This window comes from Mus caroli, unplaced genomic scaffold (genome assembly GCF_978045245.1).
Source record: "Mus caroli unplaced genomic scaffold, Mus_caroli_1 scaffold_2, whole genome shotgun sequence".
Classification (NCBI taxonomy): Eukaryota; Metazoa; Chordata; class Mammalia; order Rodentia; family Muridae; genus Mus; species Mus caroli.
Window position 1 is genome coordinate 2,042,209 of NW_028227257.1, and position 24,182 is coordinate 2,066,390.

The 24,182-nt window shown below is 52.0% G+C and overlaps 1 protein-coding gene across 1 annotated transcript in view; it reads right to left on the reverse strand.

The window, feature by feature from the left end:
• Cdh4 (cadherin 4) overlaps positions 1 to 24,182 on the reverse strand; it is a 460,506-nt gene that overhangs the window by 25,858 nt on the left and 410,466 nt on the right. Inside the window, exon 7 of the mRNA XM_021156055.3 lies at positions 13,698 to 13,870. Within this exon, the coding sequence (XP_021011714.2) occupies positions 13,698 to 13,870 (173 nt within the window). The remainder of the gene's footprint in view (positions 1 to 13,697; positions 13,871 to 24,182) is intronic.

A 24,182-nucleotide genomic window follows, 5' to 3' on the forward strand; every position in this document is an offset into this window, starting at 1 on the left:
GGGGCAGTGAGTACCTGCACGCAGGTGTGGTCTGCGAAAGGCAAGCCAAGAATAATGACATGCTGTATCAGGCACTGCCGGAGTCACGTGACCCTCCCCTGCTCACTGCCCACACCAGAGAGTTACGTGGCCCCTGTGCTCACTGCTCACTAAGAGGCAGAGGCACTAGAATTAGGTGCCTTTCTTGACCAAGGGCAACATGCTGTGGGAGTGACAGCCTCTGACCAGCAGGGGGCAGCTCTGTGGGGACCCTGCCCACTTCTCACTGGCACTGCTGGGGGACAGGGTAGAAAGGACCCATCTGGAATGTCCTCTAGATGATTTAAATCTCTATTCCTATTCTCCTGAGAGGTTTGGAAAGACCAGTTCTTACCTCACACATGACTCAGGGAAGTGTGTGTGAGTTCCAGACATTGGCTCCAGGAATATCATAAGCAGTGGGTGGGTCACACGATTCCTTTCTTCATCTGTCATTCCTTCACCTACCCATGCCTTCCTCCACCCACCCATGTATCCCTCCACCCACCCGTGCCTCCCTCTACCCACCCGTGCATCCCTCCATCTACTCAGTATCCATCTCTCTAATGTATGTTTATATATGAACACATGTGCGTGCATGTGAATGTGTGCACACGAATGCCTGTTAGAATGTATGTACACCTGTGTGCATGTATATCTCTATATTCATATGTGTGTACATACCTGTAAGTCTCTGTTTATGTGTGTAGTGTGCATGTGTGTGTACAGCAGCCTGCCACTAGAGGGTGAGCTGGGCTTGCTTCTGGACAGCAGGACCCTGGGAAGGAAGCTAGTCCAGCCTGATGAGAAAAATACTGCAGGAACCCAGAAGAAGCCTGGCTTATCATGGCTGGGGCAGGCCAGCCATGCTTTAGAGTCTACTACCCACCTCTGAGCCCTTGCGGACCTGAGTTTGGCAGTCTCTACCCCTGTGTATCCCTCCATAGAGACAGAAGAAGGTGTGGGGCGCAGTGGGTCTACTATGTTCGGGGTCACCCCTATTGGTCAACTGCTTTCCTGTGGCCCCCCCTTCCCTAGCTCCCGTTAGGTATGGAGAGCAGGGCAGGGGCTCCTGGATCTGGCCCCAGTATCAGCAGTGGAGTTGCAATGAATTCATTAAAAAGCGATTTGACCATTTTCAAGTTAGAGAGCAGAAAGATAACCAGAACGGCCATCCCTGGGGCTTTCATTCACGTCCCTGCAGCCCAGCATGCAGATTCTGCAGAACAGCCATCAATAATGTATCAGTCAGCCTGCCCTAGAAAGTAGCAAAGATTCCACAGCATGTCTCTGTAGGTAGCATCCCTTGCCAGCCTGGACTGCTGTCCAGCTAGCTGCACTCTCCAGGTCAGGCTGAGCCCATGGCTGGGAGCTCCCAACTTCCCCTCAGGTACTGCCCCAGTACTGAGACTGCGTTCACAGGCCTGCATGCAAGCCTCCTACTCATTCTGGGCTCTCTGATCCTAGCAGGTGGTCAGTATGGGGGAATATAAATTGAGGCTGAGAACCAAGACATATGAACCCCTGGATCCCTCCATCATCCACTGAGGCCAAAGCCACTGCTGGCCATTCAGAGAGGGTCTCTGGATCTTCTCAGGCTTGGGGCTGTTCTGTGCCAGCTTCCCATGGTTTCCCAGAAGTCACTACTTTTGGATTTTCCTACTGGTCACTGTTGGAACCTTGCTCCCCCACCCCCGACACTGAGAAGTGGAGTAGTTGAGGCTGTTTTTTTATTGTTCAGCATCTGGAGACTGCTCTGTGCCTGAGAGTGAGGTGAAGGGGTTTGCAGGGCCAACTGTGGGGCAGAGGGGCACAAGGGCACCGTGGAAACTGAAAAGTTAGATCTAAAGTTGGCTTGCAACCCAGAAACCCCACTCTTGGGTGTAGATCCTAAGGCCGAAAACAGGTGTCCACACAAACGGTGCCCACCAGTGAGCACACAGCACCATCCAAGAAGGCAAGTAGTTCATGGCAGGTACTTGAAACATAGTGTGTCCACATGATAGAGTACCACTCAGCCATGAAAAGGAATAGCATTTCGATACCTGCTATGCCCAGATGAACCTCAGAGCCATTATGTCAGATGAGAAGAGCCAGGCCCAGAAAAATCACAAGGATGTCCTTATAAAGGCAGCATGTTCACATCAGGTAAGTCCACAGACAGAGGCTATCTATGGGGGTAAATAGGGTGGCACCAGCACTGTAGGGCTCCTCCCTGGGGTGATGAAAGTGCCCAGGAGTAAGGTAGGTGTAACCCTGGGTGAACTGAGTACAGTATGTGGGTGAATTTCACAGTGTGTGCACCACAGCTTAAGGTGCTGGCACTAGACTGTCCCTGAGAAAACACAGCTCTCCTCAGTGGGCTGTGTGCCTTCCTTCCCCAGCACCACTGCTGCCTGTGTAAGTCATTGCAGGCTGCAAGCCTTGGCTTTGGGACATCGTGGAGAGGGCTGCACAACACTGCTCTCATTAGCCACTCTATCTCCGGGAGCCCAAGGGGACTCTGTGCTCACTGTTCTTCCTGATTGCTGGGCTGCTGGGAGATGTGGTTGGAGTTCCCAGGCTTCCATAGGGCCTCAGCGGGCTGAACCCCATCACAGAGCATTCCTGCCTGTCTGTAGGTTGCTCTATTCTTCTGCATCCAGTGTCAGGATAAGGTGATGCAAGCATGCACAGACCACTGGGCCCCAGCAGCAGTGTCCCACGGTGTGGCAGAGTGCTCTGCCATGTCCCACTGCTGAGACTTTCCTTGCCTGAGGTCGAGTTGGGGAGATGTGCCCACCTCACCGGGTGCCCAGGTGGACGCTTGATGATGACCCAGCACCAAGAAGTTATCTAAGTGCAGAGCCAAGGCTGCCAGCAGAGCTCCTATAAAGGGTGATCATGGAGGGCCTGGGTCTTGGGCAAACCTCCACTTACTATCCTAGTCCCTGAGATTTGGGCTTCCCAAGCATCCTCACTGGAGACTATGGCTCAGTGGTTTGGCGCGTGTACTGCCCTTGCAGAGGACCTGAGTTTGATTCCTCCAGTTTGATTATCTCATCTGGCCCCTGTGTGCTTGCACTCACGTTGGGTTCTTTCTCTCTCTCTGTTTCTCTCTGTCTCTCTGTCTCTGTTCTCTTTCTTTGTCTCCCTGTCTATTTCTGTCTCTCGGTCTCTGTCTTTCTCTCTCATACACACACACACACACACACACACACACACACAACCACGTAATTAAAAAAAACAATAAAAATAAATCTTTAAACTCCGTCCTGCCTGAAGCTTCTAGCTGCTGAGCCAAAGGATGTATTTCTTGCTCAAACTTCAGCATTGCTTGCTGCGGGCCTGGGGTGGCTAGGGTGGTGATGCCACTGTCTGGGGGTGGTGGTGGTGGTAGTGAGCTACAGAACCACTCAGGGGCTCCTACTGCCTAGAGGTGCTGCCTTTATGACACATGAGTGGGCTTCCCTCCTCTTTCTTTCCAGCCAGCAGCTCTTTCTGCTGCATCAAAAGCAGAGAGAATGCAGCTCCTCTCAGTGGGGTGCACACAGCCCCTCCTCTCTACTGCTGCTGCCTGTGGGGAACCAGCAGCCTAGCAAGCCTCAGGCTTGGCACAGGGTGGAGTCAGCTGCTCTGCTCTGCTCTCAGCCATGCTGCCTGTCTACTCTCTTCTTCATGAAGAACCACCCATCACAACGGAAGGAGCCTGGAGTGTAAGAAATGTCCCTGCTTGAAGCAGGGAGGGCTGAGGAATCCAGGCTCCTTCTCAGCCCTTTCTGGCAACCCCTCTGGCTCTCACATGCTGCCTCCAGGATGCTGACTCAAACCACAGACTGCACACTGCCCCCTTTCACTTTCCTCCTGTCCTCCTGGAGGGTGTGGATTACCCACCCTTGGGGTTCCTGTCTTTCCAAGGTTGACTCTAGGACAGCTCATTCCAAATGAGGACCATTGACATCTGTGGGCAGATCACGCTCTGTTGCTGAATGTCCAATGCTCTATGTGGGCGCTGGGCAGTATCCATAGACTCTGCTCATGGGGTGCTAGGAGCCAATCACAGATACCAGCAGTGTAGTAGTGTCCCAAGGGGGACATTGTTTGAGATGCAGGGCTCCGAGGAAGGAAGCAAGCAATAAATAAGGGAAAACAGTCACTTCAGATAATGGCGCGGTCTGTGTACATGGATAGAGGGTGGTAGGCATGGAGTGCTAGCTGAATTAACCATCTCCTCTTAATATGCTTGGAGGGGTCTATGGCCAGCAGAGGGAATGGTTCGTACTAAGGCCTTGGGGGAGGTAATGTGCACTCCCGTGTGCACGCACCTGCAAGAGTGTGTGGTGTGTGTGTGTGTACACACGTGCATGCGCGTGCACACAGAGGTTGTAGACACTTGGGCTCAGGCAGTTCCTGGCCTCCCAGTCCCTCCAGAGAAGCATGCAGGGAGGTGAAAGCCTGTGCCGGATCTAGAGGATTTGTGTACAAAGCCTCCTGGTTAAACACTGACAAAGTTCAGAGATAACCAACAGATACAGTTTCCATCTGTGGCTGTGGTTGTTGTCTCTGGCTGCCTGTCTGAGACCTCAGATCTCAACAAGTGGTGCTGTGAAGTCTTCACATGGAAGGAGAAGGCTCTGCTGCAACAGGTGATGTGGACTGTCTGGGGATGCTCTGGCTACTCTGTAGCCCACGTCTGATGAATGCCGCAGGGAATCAAGGAAAGGTCTCAGTGTCCAGACGGATAGAGTAACTCTGCACTCAACATCTGATTGCCACAGGGAAAGTCAAGGAAAGATCTCAGTGTCCAGACCGATGGAGTAACCCTGTATATGTTGGTACAACTTACCACGAAGGCACATAGCCACACACACCTCCCTGTACCCATCTACAGGGTTGGACTTGGCTTGTGGGCTGTAACTGGGTGATCCTGAGCTAAGCTACGCTCTGTCCTGCTGCTTGTCAGAGCTCAGGAAGACCCTGATCTGGGGACTGAGACCAACCTGTCTGATTTGTCACCATCCCTTCATACTTAAAGGTTAATGACAGTCACACCATGGGCATTCCTATCTCTTCACTTGGCCTCCATGGTGGACTCTTTGACCCCATGCCTTTGAAGGCCACTTCTGGTAGCCCTTGAAGGAAGAAGTCAGAGGAGAGGAAAATAGGCAAGAGCAGAATGCATGGGGCTCTCCCAAATAAGAAGTGCAGTGAATGGAGTGTGGGAGAGCTCTAGGAGTCGAAGCAGGGCACAGCCCTGAGGGTCCTGCAGAGCTTCTGACATAGGAAGGGGTGCTGCTAGCATTCCATTCCAGCTTCTCTGCCCCCTCCACCCCTACGCTCCTGGCTGACACCTGCGCTTGGCTCTCCAGGGGTCCTTTTCAGTCTGGCCAGAATCACCGTGGACAGATCCTGCTAGTTTCCTTAGTGCTTGGGCCATGTTTCAGGGCCCTTTCAGGCTCTCTGATCAGGCTGTGGCTGGACCTCAGTGCTGTCTGGGAGGAACAGTGTTAGGGACCATGCCAGGTTGCTGGATCCCCGGGGTTTGTTTGGCTTTGTCCTGGTCCTGATGCTTTTGTCCCGAGTGGAGCTGGGAAGGTAGCTGAGACAGGGTCTGGGGTTTTGTTTCCATCTTTGGAAAAGGAAGGGCAGTGTCCTGCTTTCTCTGGCCTTGTTTCTCCTGAGTCGCTGCCAAGCAGAGGTTGTAGGGAGGTGTTGTCTGGAAAGCTCTGGAAATGCTGTGGAAGAGGTCACTTGAAAATCCCCACACAGATGTCATTGCCTACTACATGTCACACACTTCTGAATGTGTCTGTACAGTTTTGGACATGTCTGGATGTCCCTGGGGTTTCTGGACACGTCTCAATGTTTGTGGATATTTTTGGAAGTGACTGGATGTCTCTGGGTTTGCTGGGGTGGTGTCCCGCAGGCAGCCTGCTCCTGGGAGTTCCTGTGTCACCCACACTGCCCTGCCCTTGCTGAGATGTTTTCTTATGGAGCCAGTGATGAAACACTCTTGGGTTGGATTGCAGCTTGGTGCTGGAGTCCTGGCCTAACCAGCACAGGCCCTGGGGATGGGGTGTCAGTTCCTGGTACTGGAAAAAGTCTAAAAAGCAAGCAGCCTCTCTGTTTGCCTGGGATGGCCAGAGAGAGGTCATCTGTTTTTCTACAATGCTCTGCAGAGCTTCCTATCAGGTCTTATATTAGCGACTGACACCTTTATCATGGCAATCTGTCCTGCTTCTCTCTTGTGCTTACTGATGGCCTGACACAGCCATGACAGAGCCAACATGCACACACACACACACACACACACACACACACACACACACACACACACACACACACACACACAGAGTGTGGCCATGGGAGTAACTGCTCAGAGCGTGACTCTCTATCTGTGCCCTTCTTGTCCCCAAGCCAGATCCTCTTGAGGGAGACCTCAGCCCTGCTTCCTGCAAGGCCACCTCAGGTAGTGTCTTCTGAGAAGAACAAAAGGCACAGAGAAGCTCACGACCTGGCAGGCCAGATGCCAGAGGAAGAACCTGAGAGATGGGACTTTCACCTGGCGGCAGGGACTCGGTGGTCTGTGAGATGGTCTTGGGGTATCCGCACCTGCCTTTCTGGTACACAGCTGAAGTATTGCTTATGCTTGAGTAGCCTACTGGGGCCTTAAGTAAGAACAGACCAAAATCCAGAGCAAGATAGGATCACATCACGGCTTACTTGGTGGATTTCCTAGTAGATTAAGCAGCAGTGTTTCGAGTGTGGGACTCAGTTATAACAAAATGTCATCTGGTTCCTTCCTGTCCCTTCCTGTGCTGACTTCATCACATGATCTAGTCCCCTCATCCTCCCTTCCATGCCCCCTCTCTTCTTCAGGCTCAGGCCTCTTCTCCTCCTTCTGACACTGTCTGGCGACAGTCTTCCTTGTGTCTGTCTCAGATCTTCCTCCACCTGAATCTTACTGGACCCCAGTTTGTAGGTCTGGGTGCACCCAAGTCCAGATGGCCTTTCCAGGACTGAATGTCTTTTCTCAAGGACATTTTTCCAAAAGGGGTAATGATGCTTCTGGCCTCCAGATGCTACATGGGGGCGCATTTTCGGGGCTACCATTCAGTACAGTATGGATACTAAGTGGACCAGGGCTGTGGTTGGGCAATGACTCCAGGGACTCTGGGTCTCAAGCAATTGGGGTCTCTCCCTCACTCCTGGCCCAGAGAGTTTCTGCTACCCTGCACCCTGGGTTGGCACTTCTATTTGGGGATATCATATCTATCTGTCCCCATCTGTGCAAACCTGGCGGGTTGTTTCTGAGGGCAGTTAGACAACAACTGGCTCATTGGCAGTGGAGGCTCTAAGGCAGGATGGAGGTTGAAGCAGCCCTGAGCAGGTTGAGCTGTGATCCTCACTGTGGTTAGTGGGGCCCAGGGAGTGGCACTATTAGGAAGAGTGGCCTTATTGGAGTAGGCATAGCACTATGGGCATGGGCTTTAAGACCCTCATCCTAGCTGATTGGAAGCCAGTCTTCTCCTAGCAACCCTCAGATGAGGATTAGCAGACCTCTCTCTCAGCTCCTCCTGCACCATGCCTGCCTGCATGCCGCCATGTTCCCACCTTGATATTAATGGACTGAATCTCTGAACCTGTAGGCCAGCCCCAATTAAATGCTGTCCTTATGAGAGTTGCCTTAGTCATGGTACCTGTACGCAGAAGTAAAACCCTAACTAAGACACTACCCTTCCCTCCCCTCCACTTTGAGGGTGCTGAGAGCCCAGGTGACACCCATCTCTATGTAGTCTGGGTGTGGCTGAAGCTCCTTTAGCCCTGGGGAGCTAATGGCCATGGGTTCCAGGGTTCTTCTTTGGGTCCTCTTGGTGGGTGTAGCCTGACTGATGGTCCTTGAAGCCACTGGCTTGTCCTATGGGCCAGTCTCCTCTGTCACTTAGGGACCTGATTTCTAGAGCATCATCTGTCCTTATGCCCTGGGCTGGTTGTTTTCTCTGACTCTGGGGCCCCCTGTCTATTGGCTGGACATGGCTTTGTCTGTGTTAGCTGTGGGCTGTGACTCTCCTACAGCTGTATGCATCAGAGCTTATGGTACTGGGCCTATGTGAGAGCCTCAGCATGAGGAAATGCTAGGAGTTCTGTCCATAGGGAGGGACCAGACCTGGATGCCGAGATGCCCTGATGACTCCAGCCTGCCTTGATGGTCCACACCCCGACCAGCAACTGGCCTGGGCTCAGGTGGTGACCATCACCAGTCGGGCTGAAGACAAGACGTTTACAGGGTGTCCCTGAGGGATGCTCACACTCACAAGAGGCCACAAGCAGAGACAGCTATCTTCCCTTAGTGTAATGACTTTTGCATGTGATGCCAGCAGAGGGCAGAGTGAGTGGACAAAGAGCTGTGTGGTGGCTCTGTGGCACAAGAGCTGACCAGACCTGAGGCCTTCTTGTCTCTGGACCCTCAAGTTCGCTGTCCTGTCTGTGTCTTAGGAGTTTCATGGTGTCAGCTAAAATGTCTCCTCTGACTTCTGCTGACACAGATAGGGACAGAGACCGCAGAAGGAGAGTCTGTGAAGGCAGAGGACAGACCCTGGTATGTGTGGGGAGTCAAAAGAGTGCCTCAGTGGCCTCAGGGATGATTTGCAGGAACACAGGGGACAGGTACATGAGGCTTGGGGAAGGCCACAGCCTGCTTCAGAACATGCCTTTCCCACCATGCTGTGGGATAAAGGCCTGATTGTCCCTTTTTTTGGACTGACTTCTTTTCTACCAAAGAGAGGTAGCTTTTGTGATAAGAAAAAAGATCAATAGTTGTTACCACAGAAAAGGCTTGTTTTTGCAAAGGTCTGATAGCATGGGGCTGCTGGAACCCTGAGAGCTACACTCCGTGAGGGCTGGGAGGTAAGGGGCCTGTGACTTCACCCACTCTACACTTGAGTCAGGAGATATTGGGAAGAGCAGAGGCCAGGCCTACAGCTCTGTGTGGGGGTTGTTCTGTGCTGACTCCTCTCTCTCTCTCTCTCTCTCTCTCTCTCTCTCTCTCTCTCTCTCTCTCTCTCTCTCTCTGGAGGAAACAGCTCTTTCCACCTGACATAAGTGTTGCAGGAGTTTAAATACAGGAAGGGGCTGGCTTAGCCTTCCTCAGCATCCCTTCCATCTCCGGGATAATTAATCTGGCTCACCATGTTGGGGAGAACTTTGAGACCGAGGAAGGTGACCAGCTGATGGTCACCATGTGATGGAACCTGAGCTGGCTGGACAGTGATGTCAGCCTCATGGGGGTCAGAGTGGAGGTGTGAGCAGTGTATAGCTAGCTGCTAATCACGAAACTCAGCAATCAACCCCCCTGCTGCCTCGGAGCTCAGTTCTCACCTTCTGAGCCACCAGGAGTGGTGCTCATCTTCTTATTAGGCCATAAATATTCTAATTAGGAAAGGTGGTAAGAAGAGCGGGGATTAGCAGGTGGGGCCGGGGCCAGAGAGGCACTCGAGCCCCTCGTGCCTCATCCAAGTCTCTCCTGACATTTAATCATGCAGAAAGAAGCTCTCTCTTCATATGGCTCTCCTAATTAGACGCATGGCAATCATGTCTGGGAGTTTCCCACTTTCTAAGGAGAGCTCACTGCCTTGAACAGGAAGTGGAGCCAAGGGGGACCTGTCCACGGTACCCTCCCAAACACTGCCCGCTGCATGGTAGTGGACAGGAGCTCCTTACAACAGAGCGGACACTGAGGAGCCTTGATGAGGTAGTTCAGATTTGGCTGTGTTCATGTCTAGCTAGAGCAGGCAGTGGAGGTAGTGGAGAAATGGCCCTCTAAGACCTTCCACATAGACTGAAGCTTCCTGAACCAGGTAATGCCTTGGATCTGGCTTGGTCCTGCATGCTCAGTTGCCAGTGCTCCTTTCTCCAGTTGACAAATGGCAGGGGACAGTTAGCTAATGTGCTCTGAGGCTTCTAGGCGAGGCTAGTATACCACAGAGGCCAGCAGGAAGCATCTTCAGGTAGTTAGCTTGAAGGGCGGGCCCTCAGAGCACAGGGCATACACCGGCCCCAGGAAGGTGTGTCTATGAGAGCTCCCTCCTACAGAGACACTAAACTTACCAGCGGCCCCCACCCCTGAGGCTGAGAACCTGAGAATGTGAGAAAGAACATCCAGGGGGCTTCCTACCACCAGGGGGCTCCCTTCCACTGGGAAGAAGGAATAAGGAAGAGAGAGAAAGCAGGGAGGAGGAGAGGGAGGAAGAGTTAAGGAAGGAGGGGTTGGGTGTCCCTGAGCTCCCCAGCAGCCATGACCCATCAACACACCAGGGTCTTGCCAAGGGCATAAAGCCTGCTTCCTCCTGGACAGATCCCTCATCCTCACTGGGTGGGAAATGGCATCTTCAATGGTCAATTGACAAGTCCCTCTATAGAGCCAAGCCATTGAGCCCTCAGCCCAGTGAGCACATGGTGCTGGGCACACAGGGGCGGCTTCACAAGGGAAGAGACTGGGGTTTCATGGCAATGAAATGGAAGGACTTTCTGTGGCTCCTAAGGTGTCACGAGCACCAGTTCTACCTCCAGCTCATAAAGGCAGCCAGCCCCAGGGACCTGTGGGAAGAACGCACAGATGCTGGTGTTCTGGACCAGGTTTGAGAGGACAGGTGCTGTCAGGGGAGGGCCTATCAGGAGGGTAGGCATTTGTGTCCCCAGATGGTCTTACTTTCACTGTAACTGGGGCCTGTCATAGACGTTACTCTCTGTGCCTGGGCCCAGGAGACCAGTTACTGGCAGGGTAACACAGAAGGTCTATCTAGGGGCCCTGCTAGATCTCTGAGCCCTCCCATCATGCACCACTCTCCAGTTACAGTTTACTGCTTCCCACCTAGAACAACACACCGAGTCAGGGCCTGAGTCTGTCTGTTGGTTGCCTGGGCAGCAGGGCAGGTCATCCAGTAGCCACTTAACTCTCAGGATGGGGCATGCTCTGTATCACCCTCGCCCCCTGTATTCCAGGCTTTCCCTGGGATAGGCTCAGACCTGAGTCTCTTACTACAGTCAACCTGGGCTCATACACTCATACACTCCTGCTCTTCAGGAACAAGGGTTCAGACTCAGGCTGTCCTGATTTAGTGGAGAGCAAGATGGTGGGGAACTGGGAGCCACTGGCTGAATACTGACTCTCTGGGTGATGGTATCAGAGGCTCTTGCCAAATGTGTAGATTGGAGCCCTTTTGCCTTTTGTGTGACAATGTCTACTGGTTTGTCCATAGGGGCCTCCTTCTCTAGGTCCCATACCTGGATGGGTTTCTGTGTCAATTCTGTACTTCCTTACTGGGTCTTGTATGATCACCCCTGTCTCTGAACACAGGAAGGCCAGGTCCTCCCAGCTAAAGACAGCATGCCAAATGCAGCCATTTTTGTTTGGAATTTAACCTAGGCTCTATCCCTGGCTTTCAAACCTCAAGGATTAACAGTCATGCCTGAAGCCAGTTGTGTCCTTCAGAGAGTGGATGCCTAGTTCATCTCTGCTCAGTTGCTGCCCGTGCATTCTTTCCTCTGCAGCAACTCAGCCCTGTTTCTGAAGAATGAGGTGGAAATGGGGGAGAGAAGAGAATTTTGCTGGACTTGGACATTAGCAATTGGAGTAATTGAAGAAGACAGGAGAAAGCAGGTCACCACGGTGTGCCTGACCATCCCCAGAAGAGGAGGTGGGAAGAAGGAAGAGAGGGGGAGGAGAAGCGAAAGGAAGTTGGGGGAGGGGACGGGAGAGTAGAAGGGAGAGGAGGGAGAGAAGGAGGGAAAGGAGGAGGGAGAGGAGGAGGGAGAAAGAAGAGGAAGAGGAGGAGGAGGGAGAGGAGGAGAAAGAAAGATGAAGAGGAGGAGGAGAGAGGAGGAGGGAGAGGAAGGAGAAGAGGAGGGAGAGGAAGAGGGAGAAGGAAGAAGAGGAAGAGAAGGAGGAAAAGAAGGAAGAGGAGGAAAAAGAGGGAGAGGAGGAGGAGGAAGAAGAAGAAGAAGGAGGAGAAGAAGAAGAAGAAGAAGAAGAAGGAGGAGGAAGAAGAGGAGGAGGAGGAGGAGGAGAAGAAGAAGAAGAAGAGGAAGAAGAGGAAGAAGAAGAAGAAGAAGGAGAAGAAGGAGAAGAAGAAGGAGAAGAAGAAGAGGAGAAGGAGGGAGAAGAGGAGGAAGAAGAGGAGGAGGAGGGAGAAGAGGAGGAAGAAGAGGAGGAGGAGGAGGAGGATGTGGAGGAGGAGGAGGAAGAGGAGGAAGAGGAGGAGGAGACACTGAGGCTGAGGTCTGCTCCATCATGCTAGTTTCTCCTTGGAGAGGTGTTGGGACAGGTTGGATGTCTAAGGCACACACCCCAACTTCCAACCTCAGTTGTACACAGCATGAGGATACCTCCTAATGCCTCCCTGTCTGCATCAAGTACACACAGATAAGAGACTCAGATGCAGACGTAGACACACACATGCATTCATGCATTTACACACGCATGCCCCACCATCCTTAAAGCCCAAAGGCCAGCATTGCCATTCCATCACAGATGAAAGTCCGGTGGGACGCAGTGACCTCTGACATGCTGTGGTCACACAGCCAGTGAAGGTCATGTCTCAGCTGAGTAGAACCCACACTGTCCTCAAGGTCAATACCCCTCCCCTCCTGACAGATAACTACAGAGGGTCACTGTAGTTAAGAGGCCATGTACCACCTTGTGCACTGCTCTAAAACTTAGGTAGTCAGGGACAGTTTGAATTTTCTAGAGAGCTCTGAGTTTTAGAGTCAAGATGGGAATTGAAGGCCTTAGGTGCTTCACAGCTCTCAAACCTGCCAGATTCCCCAGATGTGGGCATTCCTGGGGAGCAGACATGCTACTTTCTTGCAACTCCTCCCATAGCTTATCACCAGGAGCCCCTACTTCTGGCTGAGCAGCCCAGGCTCCTGTTAGGGCCCTGCAGACCAGGAGAGTGAGACTGTGGCACTTCCAGAGCTGCTGACTTGAAATGGGCACAGCCTGGGGCTACCAAGACAGAGTACTGCAGGAAGCTGAGGCCACAGTTCTACAAAGGAGCCCCAGTGGGTGCCTCTGTGCTGAGCAGGTCTCTATCCTGGTCCCCAGTGTTGCCAGCCTCTGTGGTCACAGGGTACACAGGGTGCACAGGAAGCCAGTCTGTGGTGAGGGCAGACAACATTGTCCTGATGCTGCTGGCTGGGGACTGTGAGGTCTTCCAGGACCCCGAAAGTGGGCTGGACAGGGATAGGCCGTCAGCTCTACTATTTCTAGCTGGTCTACCTTCTCTTATGTGTATCCCAGGTCACAGAACGCTGTCTGGGTAAATGAGCATCTCTGATGGTCCAGGCAGGCCTGATGTGCAGAAACACCCAACACTTGTGCTTGCTATGTCAGGGAGGGTTTACTTGTGGTGATCCAGCTCAGGGAGGTAGGCTTCAAGTTTCCCCGAACCTGGAGTATTGTGGTGACAGGACTCTGAGAACTGGGCAGTTCACCCCCATTTTTCTGAATCCCTGATGTATTACACATACCATTGAGCATGCTAGGGGATCTCACAGGTGTCAGCTGCTGACCCACTCAGAGTATCAAGCGAGGCAAGACCAAGCAGGAGCCAACCTTGAACATCACCTGGATCCCTAACCATGTGTCCCTTTGGATCACAGAGCTAGCTGCTCCCACACAGCTCACAGCCTGCCCATCTCACCTCTCTGTCCAGGCCTGCTGCCACGGTCACGATGTCCCCTGTTTCACTGTTGATGGTGAACATGTTCTGGGATGGGCTCTGGGGTGTCTGGGTGACAATTCTGTACCTCACCATGCCGTTGGCTGTGGTGCTATCATCTGCATCATTGGCTGTGACGGTCATCACATATGTACCTGGAACAGACAACAGGTCAGATGGGGATGGTCTGACTCCCAGACACCTGCCCCTGCCACACACCCAGGGCTCTCGACACAATGGCCTGTGCCTACAGCATCCTTCTCCACAGTGTGGTCTAGGAACTGCCGATTGTCTGAGGTAGCTCAAGGGCAAGGCTCCTCAGCCTGCACCTGAGGGAGTTTTCCTAAACTCATGGTTCCCTGACATTGTTTGAACTGTCCCTTAATCTGTAGAGGACAGAGCCGGCCTGGGACAGGAAATGCCTTTCCACTTCTCTGGGGAGCTGGTGGCAGGACCAGCCCTGAGTCAGGACTGCCACCATCCTAAGCTGCAGGGACAGAGACTGGGGACAGAGTCCTCGGGCAAGACTGCTTCCTGAGGACCAAATGATTCCAAGTGTCGTACTGCTGGAGGGTGTAAATGGAGGGACTCCGTAAAGATGCTGTTACTGAAACATAAATATCACACATATAAAGTTTTCCTTTAAAAACAAACAAACAAACAAACAAACAAACAAACAAACAAACAAGAAACAAGCCCAGGGTTTTTATCCTCATGAAATTGAAAATAGCTACCTTCACCTTGAAACTGCAGAAGGCAATCCTCACCCCGGAGAGAAGGCATACCCATCACCAGTCCCCTCCTTATCCTTTCTCCCAGTTTTACAGGCTTCAGTCTGATTTCTGTTTCTCCAGATTTGCCTATTCTGGGTGCTTCATGTAACGAGGTTACATAATCTGTGGCCTTTTGTGTCTGGCTTTGTTCACTGAGCCTGGAATTTCAGAACCTCCCTCTTTTTTATATATAACTGAGTACTACTCCATTGTGTGAATGAGACGAACATGCTACACGTACTGACCGTGGCGTGCCGGGTGTCATGCCCTGCACTCAGCTTTATGAACGAGGTCAGGCAGTGAACTAACTGTTAACCCATTCTCACGGATACTGAGAGAAGCACCACAGACAGCAGATACTGAACTGCGAATGAACAGTGTTTCCTAAGAATAGGGGAGGCCCGTGTTCACAAAAAGATACACAGGTTAGCTGAGTGGGAAGGTGGACTGCCACCATCTCCAGTGGGACACTCTTGAGATCTCAGCACCCAGGAGGCTGAGGATGGAGGATTGCCACAAGTTCAAGATTGGCCAGGTTCTAGGTCAGCCTTGGCTGCACAGTAAGATCAAAATGAACTGACGAAAATGTGGTCAGAAGAGGAGGCAGAAGAGGCTTTCCGAGAGAGGAGTTGGGATAGGAGAGGATGTAGACTCTGGTCGGAGAAGCAAAGGCCCTGGGAAGGAGTGGCCCTTGCTGGGGGAGCAGAGTGGACAGGCCATAGTTATGAATCTGTAGTGAGCTCAAAACATAGTTAGCTGGAACATATATCCTCTTGTCACCAAGTTCATATCTAGGAGGGCAGAGGAAGGAGTTCATTGGGCAAGTTTGCAAAGGGGTTCTGGCTACTATGTAAACTAGGACGGGTCTGAGACAAAGACTGGTGAGAACACTTGAGGCTTCTATGCCGGGTTCACTGAGGCCAACACTGGGCTTTAAAGTAACAATGTGTAACAGCGAGGAGAGAGATTGACACATGACCACACAACCTGTAGCAGCTGCTGAGTGAGTCTGGCAGGCTAGGCAGGATCTGGTGATTTTCTTCTAAGTGAATGGGTGTCACTTGGGCATCAGATGATACAATGTATGTTGGGGAAGGAGAAAAAGAGGGAGGGAGAGATGGGGAGGGAGGAAAGGAGGGAGGGAGAGAGAAGAGAGAGAGGAGAGGGAAGGAGGAGAGAGAAAGTGTGGGACTGTGATAGGCAGCCTATTTTGGTTGAATGGCGCTTGCTCTGGTGACCCAATAGAGAAACTTACAAGGGACAGAAAGGAGAACCATGTTCCCAGAATCAGGTTCCTGTCCATAATTCTGTGACTATCAGTCACACAGACAATGTCCCAAGCTTCTGGTATTCTGGCTATACTCCACCCCCACAGTTACCTGACTATAATGCTCCTCCCCATAGTTACCTGGCAACAGCAAGACAGTCTAGTCCACTATTAGAGGGGCTGCTTGGCCCCTCCTCGCTCTCTTTAAGCTCTCACCTTTGTTACTCTCTAGCTCTCCTCTCTTTCCCTTTCCCCTCTCTCTATGTGGTCATGGCTGGTCTCTCTCTCTTTCTACCTTCTCTTCGTTCTCCCTGCCTTTCTACAATAAAGCTCTAAAACTGTCTCTGCTCATCAAGGCCTGCCATGCTTGAATGATGGGATAAGCTTTCTCTTAATGAGCCACATCTAGCCTCCTGCCAGAAGACCATCCTGTGCTCCAGCCATGGACCTGACCAAGGACTATCTACCACGTGGAAACCATCCAGCGCCCCTTCTCTCCCTGCCCTCTCCTCCTTTAGGCCCCAGAGCCCAGTGCTGCCCCGGGGCCCCCATTCTGTTCTCAGCTCCTCCGCAGTATTCCATGTGGGATGCCAGAGTCTGGGAACCTGGTGCCAGGACTGCCCCTTGTCCACCACCCACTGAGTGAGGTCCAGACAGCCACCCTGGAGAGAGAGAGAGGATAGAGGAGGGAAGGAGGAGAAGAGGGAGGGAGAGAGAGGGGAGGGAGGGAGGGAAGAGGCCAGCAGAGTGGGGAGTGGGGACTGAAGTTCCTGAGGAAGAGAGAAGAGCTCCTAAAGCCTGACCCACGGTTTGGAAATCAGGAGACCTGGCTGTTTTCACCGCCAGCCCTTAGGGTGAGGTGAGGATGCTCCAGGCTTGAACACTTTGAGCCAAAAGGAAGAAGCAGGCCATGGGTTGCTATGGAAACAACCCAGGAACATTCCCAGCCCTAGAGCGGAGCAGGGGCTCTGCAGGTTTAGTTTTTCTTCCTGAAAGGTGCAGAGAGAAAGCAGAGGAGGAGGCCTGGAAAGCTGCCCTGGGTGCGGAATCCCTCCCTCCTGTTGCCCACGGATGTCCTACACCCATTGGCCTCTGTTCTGTCCATGCAGCAGGCCCTTGAGGACATCTGATAGTCTGAGGAGCAGGCTCGTGGGCAGTCTCTGCCATTTTTGCCTCCTGTGAGTGTCAGCTTATCCTTCAAGCTTAAGAGGTGGTTGCCCTTTTCGACTCTCCCCTTCTTGGCATCTCTCTCTCTCTCTTTCTCTCTCTCTCTCTCTCTCTGTCTGACTGTTCATGCATCCCACAGTGAGTACTTTTACTCCTTTGTACCCTGATGCTTAGAATTTGGGTGGATGGATGTAACCTGGGCTCACGCCATCCCCGGGGGACAGTGAGGAGTCCAGGACAGTTGTGCACATGCTCCGTGAAAAACTGTGGCAAAGGTGGTCATGGAGGCCAGGAAGGGAAGTGTGCGCATCTGGTCTCATGTCCAGGGCTATGCAGAGAGCAGAGAGGGCCAGGACAGAGGATGGCAGTGGCTGTCGAGGCAGGGCACTGACACATCCTTTCATCACAGGGTGGGCTGGGTCTGCATTGCCTCATGCCCAGGCTGTAAGCATAACTCATGTGTAGAGATCCATATCTGCCCCCCAAAATAGTGTGTGGAGAAACAGCTTCAAAGAGTCCTTCTACAGGGCTTCAAAAACATGTTTCACTTGTAAAATACTGCACAGTACCCTGTCACACAGAAGCACCTCAAAAAAGTCCAGGAGCCTGGAAGCAGTTGCTGGCTGCATCAACATCTCAAAGATGCTATCTCCCCAGGTACCCATAGGACATCATGGCCCCACACTGGGAGGGAGAGTCAGGAGGAGACAGGTGTCCTTGGTGACTTAGAAAAGAGCTTGCTGCTGGGTTGCCTGGGGCTGTCTTTTGTCTCCTGAGTGACAGGAGACCACAGTCTCCCAGATTTTTGGGGACGGAGTATGAATGTCATCATGACCCCTTGTAGCATGGTGTTTTCTTGCTTCCCCAGTGGAGTGCGTTGAGTTCTGCATAACTGAGTTACAGAGTGTTCAGTGAGCCGGATTTATTGGTCTCAGCAGGGAAGTGGGCAAATTTATTGCTCTGCAGGACCCTTGAATCCCACAGACAGATGCATGGCCTTGAGCTGCTGGGAGGCCATGTCCTGAATTATGGCTGCTGCCAGTGTCCTGGGGAGGACCATAGGCAGTGTCTTGGGGAGGACCATAGGTAGTGTCCTGGGGAGGACACAGACAGGACACATTTTTCTCCAGACCCTTGCTTGTATTTTTGCAGGTCAAGTGCCTGGATCCTGTAAGAGAGGCTGCCTGGGTCTTACTCAGTTGGGGTGCATGAGACATTTGGAGGGAGCCTTGGGGGAGAACCTAGAGAATGTTCCACATTCATCTGCAGCCCCCTGCAGTCCTTGCTTAGGCCCACCTGGCTTTGTCCCATCTAGACCAGGGGCAGGGCCAATGGTCAGCCAGTGTCAGCCATAGGGCTCCGATCCCTGGCACTAGCCTATGCCTTATCCTGGAACTTTTTATTTAGCGTGTTTTCACTGGGCCCCAGAAGTCACATGATTAGAAGCACTTTGTCTAGTGACACAAAAGCAAGAAGGCCTGGGGTGGGTGGAAACCAAAGGGCTGAGGAGTCCAGGCTGACGACGAGCCACAGTCACAGCCCTGGAGAGGCACACTGACCCTGCCGGGGAACCTCCAGGTTTGGTGGGAAGAAACTGAGTCCTGGGAACTTCCCACACAGTGCCTAGAGATGCACAGATGATGGTCCTGGCCCAATAACCTTGGTTCCAGGTTACCTGGAAGGTTCCAGAATAGGAAGGAAGGAAGTGCTGGGTTTCCAGGGCATTCCTGGCAGGGCTCTGTGCTTGTCTTTGGGGATTACTGCAACAAAGTGTCCCTGACTGGGGCTTATACAGTGTTTGTGCTCGCAGCCAGTGTCGCTTTCCCTCCTGAGGCCCCAGCTTTTCAGTTGCTAGAGGTGGTCTCCAGGTCCAAGGGTTCCTGGCTCATGGTCACACCCCTCCAGACTCTGCTTGCCTCTGTCCTCACTGGTGAGTCCGCTTCCTCTTCCCTTCTTGGATTTGCCCTGACGAGCAATGTGTGTAAAGCTGATCCCTGTTCTTAAAGTAGGCCGTGCTCTCCCATCCTGTGGGGACCTAAGTTTGGGGGGTCTAACCTTGTAGCTATTGTTTATGGTGACTGGGTGGGAGGATAGGGCAGGACAGGGCTTGATACTGACAGCAGTGACTAAGCACAGGAGGCTGTGACCTTTGTGTGACATGTGCCTGGGTGGCCTGGGTAGCTTTAGAGGCCAGGCTGGGCTCTGAGCTCAGATCCTGTCTGAATCTGGCTGTGATCTCCCTGGTACACGGGCTGGCTGCTGTATCTCCCCTTCAAGTCTTAGGTTCTGCTTTTGGAAGCTGGAGCTGAAGGTGTTTTGAGTCTTAGTGTGGAGAAGATTGACCTGGGCTCTGAGTTCCATGCCATTCCAGTGGGCAGCATGGGGCCAGGGAGGCCACGCCTCCTCCTTGTGTTGTGAATGGCAAGATGGGGGCCAGCATCCCCTGCTGACCCCTTCCTTCTCCCACTCGGTGAAGTCTGAGGCTACATGGATGACTGCAATCTCCCAGGCACTCTTCTGAGAATTGCTGACTGTTTGCCTTACTGCAAAGCCAGACCACCAGCACAATGGCAGGGCTCGTAGCCACCCCCATGCTCTTTGGAGGGAGTGCCCACCTGATTGTGCTGGCCTGGGTGCTAGGCAGAGATTGAGAAGGAAGCTGATTTTCCAGAGCTTTCTCTGGAGGCCTCCACAGTTCCCTACCCCTTCCTGGAGAAAGACTTGGATTTTTTTCCCTGGGAGCACAGCCAGGCAAGCCAAATGAGCCATCTTTTCTCTGAGCTCAGGGGTGTGGCCTGCCTTTCACCTGGAGGGTGAGGGCACCTCCTTGAATGCACTGGTAAGTAGCAGGAGAGCACGGAGGACTCCAGGCTCTACTCTTCCTTGGAACCCGTGTACCACGCTGCCACACGCCTTAAAGGATTAATTTCACAAGCCTTAAATTGCAGTTTAATTTGAAAACTAATTCAGCCCCATAATTGGCTTTCTGCTCAAATCACTGAGGCTAAAGATTTAAATTCTTAATATTCAGATGACTTTCAAGTATCTGGTGCCATCTGTGCACCAGGCCGTGGCATTAATCTAAGGGGACTTCCACCGGCGCAGAAATGAAATAAATAAATACGGGGCTTGCTAATAGAATAATCTATTCAAGCCGGAGCCCTGCCTCGTACAGATGAGCGTTTCTCTCACTCCCGACTTGTAGATTCTTCTGCTATTTAATATTTTTTACGTGACATCAATTTCAGAATTCATAGCGGGGGTGGGTATATCCACACTGCTACAAGGGGTCAGGGTGTGCAGTGAGTTAAGATGTGGTCAAGACGCGGTTTTGCTCGGGCCATTTGAGATGCTGTGAGCTGGCTGTGGGCTTTCTGGCCAGAAGCATGACAGAGGTTCTGTGGCCTACACCCCTCCCAGGCCTCAATGTTGCTGTAATTCACTTCCAGCCAGTGGGTGTGTGTGTGTGTCTCCAGAAAGACTCTCATCTGAGGAGGAAGGAGGCCGTAGCGGCCCATTGAGTGGCAAGGGTAAGGACTCCTGATGTAGGCTCTCAAAGGACTGCTGGCACACAGCAGGAAGGTCAGCTGGCTTTTAAATATATCTTCCTACATTTCTGAAGTGATGTTAAATTCAACAAAAGCGACTCAAGGTTTGGGAAATGATGTGGATGCTCTTGTCTAGCCCTCCTCAGCCACAAAGTAGGTGGTTTTATTTCCGTTTTATCAGCATGTAAGATGAAAAGCTCGCCCTAGGCCGCACCAGGGTCACGTGGTGGCTGCACAGTATTAAGCCTGGACAAGCAGAGCCCCTGGGTCGGGAGCACCGTCCCATCTCCAGGAGTTCACAGTTCCCACATTGTAAGGGAACGGGGAGAAAACCCAGATACCATCCATCCCAACACCCACACCTACAGCTGTCACAATAGTGACACAGGCAAGGGGACTGTGGGCTGTGTGGGGGAGTAATTCTCAATGCACCTCTGAGAACAATCTAATTAGAGGCAGACAGAGACACGAGCGGTCACTGCAGAGGGTGCACAGATGGCGAGAGACACGGGACAAGATGCTGCATGTCACTTGTCATTAGGGAAACACATTCTCTGACTGTAGCGAACATCTCTGTGCACCCGCCCACAGCTGCGCACAGAGGCTGGCGATGGATGCAGAGGTGCCTGCCGTTTCACCATGGCAGACATAGCACGGGGGGGGGGGAGCTCCCAGAGGAAAGAGGGAAGGGCATGGGAGTGTTTTACAACCTCATCCACTGCTTACAATGGTATCCCTGGATCCCAGTGTCCTCTAAAGACCCTTGCCTTAAAGGCAGGTCCTCAGCAAGGGGTGCTGTTGGGAGGGGGTGACAACATGCTATGCTTTGCTAGGAAGGATTCCGAGGGCTCGGGCTGAGGCAGATCTGCGCACTGTGAGGCCATCAGATCCGATGTTTCGACCATGCCAACCCATCCATTCCTTGGTGGGCTCCTAGCTGGAAGGCTTTGTTATTAGTATTGGTGGTGGGAACCAGAGGTGGGGACTGACCGGAGGAAGTATGTCACTGGGGTGCGTATTTGAGGGGTATATTTTGTTCCTGGCTACTCTGTTGCCAGCTGCCATGCTCTTTCAGTATGAGATTTCAGCCTCCCCTCAGACTCACAGCCACGGAGCCAGGCAACCATGGGCTGAACTCCCTGAAATAGAGAGCCCTAGTAAAGCTCTCCTCCATATAAGGTGATAGTGCCAGGGATTGTGACACAGAGATGGGAGCTCCCACACTCTACGAGCTGGCACTCCTTCCATGGACCTTTATCCCAGCGAAACGAAGCTGCGTTCACAAAAGTTCTACCTATGTGTTCCCACTTAGCAGCTTCGTTTTGATGGTCTCAAGCTGTACAACACTTTCCAGACAATAGCCAGCTAACAAACTTTGGCTTATATTATGGACCTCTGCCCTGGGGTCTATGTGATGGCTTGGATGACCCTCCCGGGTCTCAGGCTGAGTGCAAGTGCCAACCCCAGATGTGGTTCCATCTACACAGAGAGAAGAACATGACAGGGTTTGCCAGGGTGAGGGTGAGGTGGGGGAAGGACTGCGGCTATAAAAGGGTGTTGGGAGGGGGTTCCCGGAAGGGTCTGTATGTAGTCTTTCTTTTCCTCACTGCTCGACTGACCGCACAGCTGACAGGAAGGAACGTAGGGGAAGAGGCATTACTTTCAGCTCAGGGTTGCATGGTATGTGATAGAGGGAGGGGTGGCCGTGGAGACAGGCAGCTCTGGGAGCAAGGAACGTAGCCGAGACTTCTGGCTTTCCCCAGGTTTCATGACACAAGAAGTGGGTAGCAGACAGGAAATGGGATTGGATTTTCAAGCTTTAAGGCCTATTCCCAGTGATCTTCTTCCTCTACCTGGTTCTATACCTATCCCAAAGGTTCCACGAGCCCATGAGGGCATTTATATCACATCATATCTATATTATATCATACATTTTTATAGGTCTTTTGTGTCTTAATGGCTGGGGTCACAGAGTGACATGGGTGCATAGAAACAGACACCTAGATACAAACGAACGCCTACACAACAGACACACACATACACACACACATATACACACACATGCGTAGGCTCACACACAAACACAGACATACATAGATATACACACACAGACACACACACACACATATACATGTGTAGGCTCATATACAAACACCTACACAGATACACACATACATGCATAGGGTCACACACAAACATAGGCATACACAGATATACACACATAGGCACAGACATCTACACAAACACACACACACATACATGCATAGGCTCACACACAAGCATAGACACACAATACACATACATGCTTAGGCTCACATACAAACACACACACATATACATACATGCATAGGCTCATATACAAACATAAACACACAGAAATATACACAGACACAAACACCTAGACACTGACAGACAGACATATGCACGCAGACACATACAACATACAACAGACACATACAGCAGACACATAGGTACACATACAAAAGAAAGACACATACACATAGGTGAGTACAGGTGATACTGGCCAGCCCTTAACATGGCTGTGGTTGAACCGATGACCCTACCTCCTGGTCTGGAGGATTCTACTGTGGGAGCCAGGTGAAGGGTGGTGGTGGCTATATTTCTTTCTACTCTACATGAGAGTATGTATTTTCTCAAGGAGCCCATAATTTAGGCAAAAAGACATTTCTAGTGAATTCCTACAATTGAGAGAAGACTGAGGCTCTGGAGGAAACTGAGGGGACCCCAGGCTGCTTGTGGGACCCCAGGCAGCTCATGAGTGGCCCTGAGCAAACCCCACCCTTCAACGTTCTCGGCCGGCTTAGTCAATATTTAATCTCTTCCCATTTGTTTTCCATTAGGACGCATATCTGAAACCTCTCATTAGCCCATCTTTCCAGAGAATAATGACGAATTTCCGACAGTAGCTTTCCTTTCTCTTACAAAGACCCTTCCATTATTGTAATTTACTGATGGAGGAGGAGAAATTGCAGACAATTTCCAGGGCCCAGGGACTGTGCTACAGCAAGGGACGCCACGTCCTTGCCCTTGGCTGGGGTCTGGGGAGGAAGGAGGCGCCAGGTTAATGTGACCTCATCTGGCTTCATCCCATAGTTGGTCTGAATACGTGACTCCTTCAGGGACCAGAGACAGATTTCATAGTTCCGGGAGCCCTGAAAGTCACTCAGAACTCACGCTTAGACCTTGGATGGCTTGCTGTGAGCAGCCTGACAGCAGGGTTCAGATCTGTGAGGGCTTCTGTTGTTTGGCTGGCTCTGGGAAGGACCCACTGTTTGCATCTGCAGGCTCAGTGGCTTATGGGAATTTCGGAGATGTGCTGAGGCAACTTGCTGCTTCTGTTGTCTTAATGAGTCAATGCCGGCTATACATGCTGTTATTTATTTATTTATTTATTTTCTGTTTGCTTTAAAAGAAGGTGTGGGAAGCCTGGTTTGTGAGAGGGAAGGCCAGGAGAATTTCAGGCCCATTAGCTAAGCCCCAGGTCCTGGATGAGAGGCCACCTGCCTCTGTGCTAATGAGAACACACCCCAGCTGAGCTGAGCCTTCCCTCCAGCCCCTCCAAGATGTGCCCTTGGCTGCCCTCATTCCGTTTCTTCCGTTCCTTGTAGCTAATTTGCCCGCCCACTGCCTGCCCCTGCCCCTCGAGGGACTGCCTTGGGATGAGCTGCCCGAGGTTCCACAGAAATAATGT